Raw genomic sequence first — 12,195 nt, forward strand, 5'->3', positions numbered from 1 at the left:
CGGCTGTAATGAATGGTTGCGTCCAAAGATGGCTATTCTTTTATCTTTTCTTTTGAAAGGCGGTTGTTTTCATGAGATATCTACGTATGTAACTGTGCACAATCTTGCACACACATATACATATGTAGATATATATTAGTAAACTGTCTCAATAATATGTAAATAATATGTTAATGATTAGGTTGTGACAGTCCCCCTGTCATTAGTGGTTTGTTCTGCTCGCACTTCCTTGTTCAAAAGTTTTGTTTAGGTGAAGGCTTTAGCAACCGGTCACCGGTTTCTGGGTGATTTTCATGCTGTTATTTTGTAAATATTAAGCGCATGGATCACAGTTGTTGTATGATTTGGTAACAACAACAGCGCGCAGCTACTGCAGTTTCTTCACATGGCTGGAACCACCAGAGGTTGGCTAACGTTGCTCTGAGAGGGACCGCAGGGAGGAAGATGTCCACGGCTAACATTAGCGAGGACATCCGAGTGCAGTTTCCCCTGCACTCCGCGGTGTGGGAGAACGATTACAGGAAACTAGAAAACGAGATCACGACGACACAGGTTGGTAAACACACCGAATATCATGTCGCTAACACCGCAGCTGTGGTGCTGCTTGTTAGCTAGCTACAATTAGCCGATAAATCTACGTAGCATCCAGTATAACAAGGCCAGTCCTGTTGACAGATGCACTACTACTGTCTCACACACACAAACACAGTCAGCTGATGTCTGAAATACCATTGAAGACTAAACAAACTGTCACACAATCAACAGGTTTGTAAGTTAACTTGGTTGGCAGTTTTACAGCTGTTATATAATCTACTAACATCTAAGGACAAGGTGTCGATGACCTAGATAATCTTAAAACGAAAGGGAAAGGGTAAAGGAAATAATTGAGAAGGAAGACATGATGGATTATTCAACCTAAAAGAAGGCAATACATGTGATAAAACTGATAAGGTGGTGAATAATTCTTCAATATAAATTTTACAAAGGTTCCGCATACGGCAATATACAAAACACATAATTGCTGTAAAAGTTTTGGTTCAGATTTGAGGATTATTTTATGTTTAACAAGTGTTTATTGTTTTCTATCTATCAAGAAGTGTAAAACCACAAATAATTGGTTTATTCTGCTTTCACACCAGAGAAAAACCTTGTATTTTATGATATGACAGTTTTGTGCAATATTTATCGGTATAGACCAGTGTATCTCAAACTATTTCAGACCAAGGACCATTTAACCCATAAAAAAAATACTCAGGGACCACCTAACTTAAAATAGCCCCAAAACAATATGCCAACTTCACCAGTTCACAAATTACAACCTCCTAAAATGAGCTAGTTAATTTGATATTGAAAACAACATATATGCTGCAGGCAGTTTGAGAAACACTGAAATTAAAACACTGACATTTTAAATTTTAAAACATGATATGTTACTTGCTTGTCACCTTGCGGACCACACTTTGAGAAAGGCTGGTATAGACAACAAACTGATTCAAATTGTTTTTATCGTGATGTTTTTGCTCATATTTTCCTGTCCTTATTACGGATGCAAGATACCTATTGATCTCATTGTAACAATATGCTTCGTCACCACACTCAACATTTACATTAAAAAAACAAACAAATGCAATGGTCTAAAGATATGTTATACTTGGATCTCCTGACGTCACATATACGGATTAGGATTAAATCACATCTAAAGTTTTAGAGGCTCTTATGTCATTGTTTTTTTTTCTTCAAGCAACTCTGTGAGGAAAGTATAATATACTATGATCAAGTCGTAACTATCCTACAATGATCAGTAACACATTTACGACAGCAGCATGACTCAGATAAAGGCCAGACATGCTATTCAGCCATGATACAGTGCTGCTGGTCCACAATCGTGATCAGTGCTTAACCAAATAAAATTGTTTACAATGTGAAGAACCTCAGTTACAAGTGAAGAAAAACAACACTGTCATTTGCTCATGTAACTACACTTGCCATGTCTTTACCACAGTATTGAGTCTGACTGGGGCTTAGATTATGTTACACTACAAAAAGAAGCACGTGTTAACATTTTCCTGTGATTGTCTCAGAATGATATTGAGGCAGTGGATCCCAGAGGTCGGACAGCTCTGCACTTGGCTGTGTCACTCGGGCACCTAGAGTCGGTGAGAGTCCTTCTGAGACATGGCGGTCAAGTCACTACGGAAAATGCCAATAACTGGACAGGTTGGTTTCAAAATTTAGTACAAATAAACAGTCGTGCTGTTCTGTAAATAGGGTTTAAATAATCAAACATTTCACGTGTGTCTGTGTGTAGTACTGCAGGAGGCTGTCAGCACTGGCGACCCAGAGATGGTTCAGTTAGTACTTCAACGCAGAGACTACCTCAAAGCCTCCACTGCTCTGGGAGGAGTGCCTGAGCTGCTGTCAAAGATCAGAGAGGTTTTATTGTGCTCGTCTTATCCTTTGTACCATTTGTATATGGAAATATTTATCAGCAAAAAACAATAATGGCAATTTCATCTACAGTCTCCAGACTTCTATATGGAAATGAAGTGGGAATTCACCAGTTGGAGTAAGTATACGTCTGTGTGTCTTAAGCACACAACATAAAAGTAAAGTGTGTATGCACATTAAGCTAATCAGTGTTTCAGTTTTTAAAAAGAGATAATATCTGCAAGTGCCCTCTAATGCAGGAACTTAAATATCTACACTGAGTCAGGTGTTTCATCAGGTCATACAGGAAAAACTACATACTGTAGTTTCCTTTTGGCAAGTCACATTGTTTTTTATCTGTGGATACTTTTGCTGTTGCTTCACAGTCCCTCTTCTGTCCCGGGTTTGTCCAAGTGATGTTTGTCGCATCTGGAAAAGTGGCGCCAGCCTGCGAGTGGATGCCACTCTGCTTGGCTTTGAAAACATGACCTGGATCCGAGGACGCAGAAGCTACATTTTCAGAGGAGACGGTGCGTTGTATTTGTTGTTGTTTCCAACGCCTAGCTCTCCGAGTGCTATGATTTGTACTAGTGTCTAAGTCTTGCCTCTGACTTTTATTTAAATTTTTTTAGATTCACATGCAGAGCTGATGGAGGTGAACCATGACGATAAAATAGTGGAAACTGAGCGCTTCAACATCTCCCAAGAAATGGAGGAGGTCACACTGGAGTCCATGCAACCAGCGGAAAGAGACGTTGCCAAAAGGTTGACTACTCCAATTGTCAACACCTACTTGGACACCAAGGACATTGCATTTGTCAGGTAAGAATTGTATTTTCTGTTGTTTTTGTTTCTCTTTTTCTAAGAATCTCTGGCAGCCTGTACAGTGAAAGGTGCAATGCTGCCCGACACAGTTCGAAGTTCTTTATCATAGTTGATGTTTTTAATCTTAGTTCCTTTTTGTTCCTGTATTTTGACTTGGATATATCTTTTTGACTTCTCCAACACATTCAGCTATGGCTGCAGTCTGTGTCTGAAAAGCTTTTACTTTTCACAGGAACAAGTCTGGGGTCTGGGGCTGGAGAAGTGACAGATGTGAAATGGTCAACGGATTCGAAGCAAAGGTTCACAGTACTTGTAGATTTACTCTGTTATAACCTACGCGTTTGTCGCTGTAAACATTCCAGGCTGTGTAATGATAGTAATTAACCTTAGATTTGTGGTTTTGCCCTCAGGTTTTCAGTGTGAACAATGTAAACGTGGTGATCAGGACAAGGACAGAGCATCTTACAGACGAAGAGAAAGCCAGGATAAAAAGTCGGTGCATAATAACCTTTCTGTTTTTTGTTAAAATGACTGCTCTAAATAAATAATATTTCAACTTACTGCGTCGTTTTCTTCTAAGGTGAGAGGAACATCCTGGAGTCTTTGCTGGGGACTGTGGAGCAGCACATTAATGCACAGGGGGTAAGACACGCGTTCAGTAATTACAGTGAAATCATGCATTTTGCAGCTCATTTGTAACGTTGTAATCGTAGGACCTCACGCTTGAGTACGCAACTGCCACCAATCCCACTGCCATCACCCCGGAGGAATACTTTGATCCTGACTTTGACCTCGGAAACAGGGACATCGGCCGACCCATTGAACTGAGCATTCGAACACAGAAGTAAGTCTCATGACATCAAATGGTGAAACTGCAGAAAAGGGAAGACTCAAAGGGTCAAATATTGAGCAATTTCTTTCTTTGTAATCTCGTCCTGTGTAGATTCAAAGGTACATTGTGGATGAGTGAGGAACATCCCTTGTCCCTGGTGGAGCAGGTCACTCCCATCATTGACCTCATGGCGCGAACAAGTTCCCATTTTGCACGGTTACGAGACTTTGTAACCCTAAAGTTTCCTCCCGGATTCCCTGTAAAAATAGGTAAGTGAGGTTTTCAACAAGAAGCATTTTCAATCCTCTTACGTTGTCTTCTTTTTAACACTTTCTGTGTTATTGCTTTTAGAAATTCCCCTGTTTCATGTACTGAATGCCAAGATTACATTTGGTAATGTAAATGAATGCAGTACTGCAGAAGAAGCAAGCACAACACCAGCAGCCACGCCAACATCCTCAGGGGAAGATGAAGAAGCTGCAGGTAGGAGCGCAGCCAGCGTGACCACTGCATCGAAATACATCATCAGAGTCTGCAACTCATTGTTTTTCTCAACTCTCACCCAGCACTGCCGCCGTTCAAGGTGTGTCCCTCAGTGTTTGTGGTGCCCGTCAGTTACCACCGTCGAGGGGGCAGCCGTCACACACCCGTGACGAACAATGATGAGGAGCTTTTGCAGTATGCCATCCATCAGAGTATCCTGGAGTCTCACCAAGTCCCGGGCCAGGTCAGAACATCCCATATCATTCACAAACACGCAGTCACACGCAGATCGTTTCTTTTGCAATCGATTGTGTCACTTATTTGCCTCCCCCCGTTATGTTTGTGTCATTGTAGGAGGGGACGTGGGACGATGTAAATGGAGAATTCGCCGATGAAATCCCAAGAAGCCAGAGTGAGAGGTAGGATACTAGCCTAGTCAGTGCATTACTCACATGTAATTTAAGCAACAGTCCTCGGTACTTCAGTTTATTTGGAACCGTCAGAAAAAGCCACAGAGCAGTGATGGATCTCTCTTCTCCCCCCTGTCATGTCGTTCCAGGACTATCCCAGAGGGGGTGCTAGTGGATTATGGCGACACATCTAGTCCGACCAGCTCCGTCTCCGTCTCTGTCTCCAGCCCCGACTCGGACCTCCGCCTGGCCATGGAGCTCTCTGCACAAACTCAGGAGGAAGAGGAGAAAATGAGGAAGCAGGAGGAAGAGGAGCTGGAGAGGATATTGCAGTTATCGCTCACTGAGAAGTAAAAGGAATAAGAATGGGAATGATGATAATAATAATAATAATGATAGTAACACAACTTTTTCAGATCCAGAAACAAACACCACACCTCAGTTTTCCTTCCTAACCACTGACTATGCAACGGCAGATTACTTTCTGTAACAGTTCCTTCTTGCACATGCAATATCAAACTCTCAGTATCCAAGATTTTCTAAGAGGTAGTTTTTTGGTAAGCGTGTATTCCTTTTTATATTTCTATATCAGCATTGTCTCTTTGCTTAAGCGCCATTTTTGGACATTGATAATTATACGTGGGTTCCACTTTTAATTTATTTGTTTTCTTTTCCATTTTAAAATAATTGCAGGACTCCTGAATTGTTTTGATCGTATCTTTATCCGGAGTACGGTCAACACAAATTATTAAGGTCATGGTGACTTCATAAAGTGTTGCCGCGCAGACGTGGCGCTATTATTTCTTTTCTTGGTACCTACTGTGGACATAAAGGGACAGATTTAAGTGTTTTCCTTGGAAGGTCTCTCTGCAGAGTTGCTTATCATGGGCTTACTGAATAACTAGAAATCTCAGGGTTGTAATTGTACACTTTCCACCATCATGTCTAAAAGTGTTGGTCGTTAATCACTTCTGAAGAACTTTTGGAATTTGTTGCCTGGTAAATTCTTCTGAATACCACTCTGTGCCATATACCAATATTCATTTAGGAAAGTCTGTTAATTGAGCCAAAAGTTAAGAAGTAAATACACAGTTGTTTTTTGTCTGTCACTCTGCAGATGGATAAACAAAAGCATGAGAAAAACCTGATGCATAGTAGTGACATAATACCTTTGCTGCAACAAACAAACTAACTTTCCTTTTTTTGTTTTTGTGGTGTGAGAGGACACATTTGTCGTCACTGTCCATAGAAAGCAACCTCCAGCGTTATCACCTCAGTTCCAAATGCAATAGCAGAGAACAGTCTGTCCGTCTGTGGATTCACAGCTGTCTGCCTGTTGCAGTCACGAACAACTTCAGAGCAGAAGAAGGTTCAAAGGTCAGACATGCTCGCCACATGTGCGTCTAGTTTATTCTTTGCTCTGGTGATTCTCGGTGGGAGTGAGGCGTGGTGACGTTTTTTTTTACGTGGTGCCTGAGACTTAACTTTCTAAACCGTCTTTTTTTTTTGTTTGAGGTTTTGTAACTTTAAAAACAGGATGGAAACATGTTGCTGAGTAACATACATTAACCACTATACTTTCTGACAGAAAGCCACTCATAAATAGTCACAAGAAAAGGATGTGAACTCTTTGGAACAACCTCGATTTCTGTCGCATTTTCACAAAAACCGACCTGATGTTCATCTTAGTTACGTTATAGTCAAACCAAGTGTTCTTAAGCCAATAACACACAGAGTTACATTCTGACTTCAAATGTTTGCTGTAGCTTTAGATCAAACGTTGACAACTCAGGAGAAAGTTTTGCCTTTTCTTCTCACAGAACTGCTTCATATCAGAGGTTTTCCTAAGATTTCTGTGTTGTAAAGCTCTTATTTCTCTTCTCAGTTGCTCTCTGACATCCTTGTTTGACTTTGTGTATTTGATTTATTTTCAATATTTAGAGTCTTTCCTGTTGTAGTACTTCGACTGAGCTTCAGCTGAAGAGCCATCCTGGTGTCATCCTCTGATTCCTCGATAAACCCTGAGAATCACTTTCCTATTTGATGATGATCCAGGTGTCGGTGGCATCGAAGCAGTCTGAACTCATAACGCTCTCTCCACTTTACATGACTGTTGGGTTGATGTCTTCCATTGTGTTACATGCAGCTGTGTTTTTTGTGTCATAGACTTTAAGCATTTGCCTGTAGCTCTGAGGTCATTTCTGTCTTTCGAGTACCTTGGTGCCTCTTCTCCGGAGAGTAGCCACTGAATCAAAATCAAGCATAAAATCACGAAATCATGTCCATTAGAGACTTTTATTGATTCCAAAGGGTTCACCCACTTTTCCGCACCTCTTTTTAAACGTCCGGCTGCGTCTGACTTTCAGCGGCTGCAGCTGGAAACTACTATTTATAATGATGGACTTGCCAAACTGCTGAACAGTTGCCTAAAAACACTTGCTTTGGTTAATTCAATCCAGATCTTTGTAATGCAGTGCTCATGCTGCAGGATTTTTTTAACATGTTAAGATTTTAGGAAAATGTGTTTTGGAATTGTTTTTAAAAAATAAAGCACTTTATTTCCATGAGTACGCAATGGGACTTTGTTGATTCTTAATGTAGTTTTCCATTATGTCAAGTGGTTTTTTTTTTTTTTATGGTTATAATTTCAGGATTGCACAGGTTACACAGCTACAGTGTCGGGAGCATTAACACAAAATGCTCTTTTCAAAATGATGGATTTCATTTTATTACAAAATGGGGGCCAATACCAACATGTTTGACATTTGACTCCACACAGGGAACAAATGATGACAAGTCTCCTGCAAATACGTTTTATTAATAAAATAGGTGGTGTTGTCACATAAGCAGTTCAAAAATTCTGTAATTTTAAAAGGGAAATAAAAAAGGAAGTCTGATTGAGAATTTATCTGTCAAACAATACAAATGGGAAAAGCTTCCAGATTTGTCCTTTAAAATGATCATGATATAAACATTTGAGCTGCTACTCAATCATTATTCATTAATCTATCATTTTTTTGAACAGTCGATTATTTTTGTTTGGTCCATAAAATGTCAAAGAACTTGTCAAAATGTCAACGCCCTCAAACAAAACAACATTGAATTTATTGTCACATATTCACATTTTAGAAGCTGAAATCACATTTCTTATATAAAAAAATAATAAAACATTAAAAAAATGATCAACCTAGAGAGCTTCATTTAGTAATCAAATCACTGAATGATTCATTATTAGGTAAATTCAATTTCATTTTGGATTCTGAAATAGTTTATAAATTGCTAATGTAATCAATTTATAATCAAATTATTCCCAGGGAAACACGAGGGTTACCTTGCAGGAAGTCCTTGGCTGAGAAAAGAGAAAGAGAACCTCAGAAAAATTCAAAATCAGGTGGTTCAAAAATGCCCAAAATGTGCATTTGTGTGAGACTGCAGTCATGTGTCATTATACTGACCTACTGTTATGGTTTTTATGTCAGAGGGAGGTGGAAAAGTTGGCGTTTCAATATAAAACAAAGTAGATATAGAAACAACTTCAGTGAATTCAAGAAGAGGTTAAGAAATCACGTGACTGAAATGTCCCTCCCTTCCACTTCTGCACGTTGCTGTACTGGACCTTTAGCAGAATTAGTCTTTACAGCGGGCAAGAGAAGTGACAATTACACCACAATATTTCTCCACTTAGTGACAGAAGCAAACATTTCTACAATAACGGATCGAAGCAGCGACAAAACGCGACCGTTGATCAACAGCTACGAGCGTCTTTATGCCATCAATGGAACTCCCAATGGAATAAATATGGAAGTATGTATGATATTTTCTGCTGTAATATGACTAGTTTTCAGATTATAAAGTCCCCCCCCACCCCTGAAAAGTCTGCGCACGCCACTGCTCTTTGGTTGTCCAGGATTCTCCTCCAGGTTTGAGGACAGTCTCATCTTGGACGAGTGAGCGGCTTGTAGACACAGACAGCCATGATGACCATGAACAGCAGCAGGATAGCGAGGACACTGCACATTGTGACTGAGGACAAACACACACACACACACAAACAGCACTGGATGTAAGTCATCATCATCAGCAGCAGCAGCATCATCAGCAGCAGCAGCATCAGCAGCAGTTCATTGTCCTCTCTGTGAGGCCTCATCATGCATCACCTGACACATTCTTACCTAAATTCTGCTTCTCTAAAACCACATAAGCTCTGTCCCTCAGTCTGGAGTCTGTGTCTGTTTGTCCACTGACCAACACAATGAGAGACATCATCAGAGCTTGATGAGGGACAAGCTGCAGCAGCATCATCGCAGCGGGGGATGACGATGAGGAAGAAGATGGTAAAGACGATGGCGAGAGGAGGGAGGGGTCTCTCGCTCTCTCTCTCGCTTGTTCCGCTGTGGATTCTGGGTCCTAAAGCCCTTGTATTAAGTGGCAGTAAAAGCCTTGTCTGAACAGAACACATATATGTAGATAGATATCATCAAATAAAAAGCTGATGCAAACAAATGATAATAGTAATAATAATAACAATAATAGCAGAGGATTAATAACAGATTTCCTTTACTTCCTATTACTTTTCTCCCCCCAAACAAGTTACTTGTACTGTACATTTCACTGTTAAACATGGATAAAGTTACTTTGATCTTTTGCGGCGATAATTTTGCCCTTTATGTCTTAAACAAAAAAATCTCATTCTCGCGACAAAGCGATGACACCACGCGGTGTCTTCATGTATTTCTTGTGAGTAGTACAACAAACGTCAAAACATGACTACGTGTTGACTACAGCATGGAACACTGCAATGGCTTTGCACCTGTTTACGTCGAGACAATGCAAAACCAAGTAACAGCTTAGTTTTTTTCGGTTCATTTTGCACACAAAAATATTAAAAAGAAGGAAAAGACTAAAGACTTACTAAGAAATAGCTTTTCTAATTTGTGCATGTGTCACATTATTATACTGATGTATGGATCTTCCAGCAGAGTCAGAAAAACCAGGTTTCTGAAATCTTCAGGTGTTTTTTTTAACGTGATCTGATGATGTAAATACAAAGGCTGTGAAATGTCCTCGTTCAGCGGAAACCATCAAACAAGTGTGAGGCCTCCATCGCATTCCCCATTTTCTTTAAATGTCAAAGAGCGAGGAAGAAGAGCTATAAAGGTCAAGTTCCTGGAGGATATATCCTTATATAATTGCTGTGCATGACTGATGTAGATGGCCTTTACTGTCATCCTATACTTAAGAGTACACGCCAACAACTTACAGCTAATTATAAGTCGGAGAAGCTTAATGAGTGTCGGGAAATGTCACTCACGGTGGCCGGGAATTAAAACTGGAGGCTTCTTTGAGGAGTTTATCACAACAGCCTTTCATTACAGCATGTGCTGACAACATTTAAAGTGAATTTGAATTTCTTATAGACTCCCTTAATGTTGTGTTATGTAATTGTGCGTCGAAGCAGTCTAACAACTAAACCTCCAAGTCTTATCATGATTTTATTTACATACACTATAGAAAATAAGTGGTCTTTGGTGCAGGTTTGGCGTGTTCCCAGGCAGTCGTAGGTCATCAGGTCATCAGGTCAGCAGCTACTAGTGGCTCCCCAACTCTCAAAGTTTAAAACAAGATCATTCCAGACTGTAGAATGATTACCTTTTACATTATGCTGCTTAAATTGTGTAGATTCTTTTAAAAATGTCTTTTTTTTTTAGTTTGGTTTAGTTCAAATGCACACTTCTCATGTTTGAAATGTGAGAGGAAAGTGAGAAGAGTGAGAAGAAGTTTAAAACCTATTTAATCTTACCCCTTTCTCCTTGAAATGTGAATTAATAAGCGCAGCAGGAAGGTGTATATTAACAGAGGCTCCCTCAGTCAGGTTTGATAGTATTGCTTGACAGAGCCTGTTGTCAGATGAATGACGCAGCATAGAAAATACATTTACATCATTTCTGTTCACAAAGACCAAAAAGAACAACCAACAAAATCGCAAAAAGAGTTCAAAAAGACTCTTATGTCCTAATTCAGGGGTCGCAACCTCAAATGACCTGGGGGCCACTGAGTGTCTAGTTTGTTCAGTAGGGGGCCAGTCAAGTGACAAAAAGACAAACTTTTTGAGAAAAAGACATCAAAATAATAACATTTATGATGATATTTCATAGAATTTAAAATAAAAGTGTTTGTTTTGATATGGATATAAACATCTTTATGATAACAGGCTGTATGTGGCCCGTGAGCCGCAAGTTTGAGACCTCTGTCCTAATTGAACACATGTACATGCACAACAATACAAAACAAATAACAAATACAGTCCCACGTTGTTCCATGATATTCTGTAAGTCTATTCACATTCAGCCAGTCATTCTATACGTCATCACTCCTGCATTTATACACCAGTGAGTTGTGGGAATTGCACTCAGACAAACATCTCTCTTCCTCAGTTATGTCCCTGCAGGTTTTCTAGTCCCTTTTCAATCTGAAAAAGCCTCCATTTTCTGCACAGAGCTGTGCTCGTGTTGGGTAAGAAGAGAAACCGCCTGTTTAGCCGTGTCTCTTTTATGTGTGGCCAGTGTTTGCCTGTTGTCTACTTCAATGGCAGTCAGTGACACAAAGGGCCTTTGATCTCGCTGCATATGTCTATCAACCTCGCAGCTCGGTGAGGACGGAACCACATGTTTCAAATCACCGGCTCCTCTCGTATACGTTCATACCTGTCGTCCTTGAAGTGGTCCAGCCTTAACCAGGAATATTATAAAAAAATACAACAACAGCTGAATAAGTAAAGATCTGAAGGGTGTTAGCGGCATTTGAAGATGGAGGCTGCTCCATTTCCTCCGATGCTGATGGATTCTGGATATTGCAAATTAGGTTGTTAATTAGAAAATCTAATGGAGGTGAACAACAACAGCCAACAACATACAAAGACATCACTGTATGGAGATTTACAGGCACATAATGCACTTCTGTAGATAGGATTCTACATTTTTAAATGCTGTATGTTTTAAACGGGAAGCATACATTTGAAATAGAGCATTTATACTCTAATTAAACTTATAAACAAAATGTCCAGCCACAGAAATCAAACCACACTCATCACCTTGTTCATCAAATTGGTCTCTGAGTATAATCAAAGTAAAAAAATATTAATTAGACTTTCATCTGTATCTAAATCTTTTCTCAGAGACTGAAAAACGTCTGGAGAGGCACTGTCATGTTAATAAATAT

At 39.9% G+C, this 12,195-nt stretch overlaps 1 protein-coding gene across 1 annotated transcript; it reads left to right on the forward strand.

Annotated features, from left to right (window-relative positions):
• The first annotated feature begins 161 nt into the window (after nt 1–161).
• On the forward strand, nt 162–7,552 carry ankrd13a (ankyrin repeat domain 13A). Its single transcript, XM_044026890.1, has 15 exons — nt 162–552; nt 2,082–2,217; nt 2,309–2,433; nt 2,521–2,566; nt 2,814–2,957; nt 3,060–3,249; nt 3,485–3,551; nt 3,663–3,744; nt 3,833–3,894; nt 3,966–4,096; nt 4,196–4,353; nt 4,436–4,567; nt 4,651–4,811; nt 4,922–4,986; nt 5,127–7,552. Exons 1-15 carry the CDS (start codon nt 445–447, stop codon nt 5,329–5,331), a joined length of 1,812 nt encoding a protein of 603 aa, XP_043882825.1. The 5' UTR covers nt 162–444; the 3' UTR covers nt 5,332–7,552.
• Nucleotides 7,553–12,195: the final 4,643 nt, after the last annotated feature.

The sequence above is a fragment of the Solea senegalensis genome, linkage group LG5 (genome assembly GCF_019176455.1).
Source record: "Solea senegalensis isolate Sse05_10M linkage group LG5, IFAPA_SoseM_1, whole genome shotgun sequence".
In the NCBI taxonomy this organism is placed as follows: domain Eukaryota; kingdom Metazoa; phylum Chordata; class Actinopteri; order Pleuronectiformes; family Soleidae; genus Solea; species Solea senegalensis.

What these genes read in the sequence shown, in the direction of transcription:
- ankrd13a (XM_044026890.1), top strand. Translation starts at nt 445, where the DNA reads ATGTCCACGGCTAACATTAGCGAGGACATCCGAGTGCAGTTTCCCCTG. An exon ending in ACGAGATCACGACGACACAG is followed by an intron (nt 553 to 2,081) that starts GTTGGTAAACAC and finishes TGATTGTCTCAG; the next exon opens with AATGATATTGAGGCAGTGGA. An exon ending in CTCACCAAGTCCCGGGCCAG is followed by an intron (nt 4,812 to 4,921) that starts GTCAGAACATCC and finishes GTGTCATTGTAG; the next exon opens with GAGGGGACGTGGGACGATGT.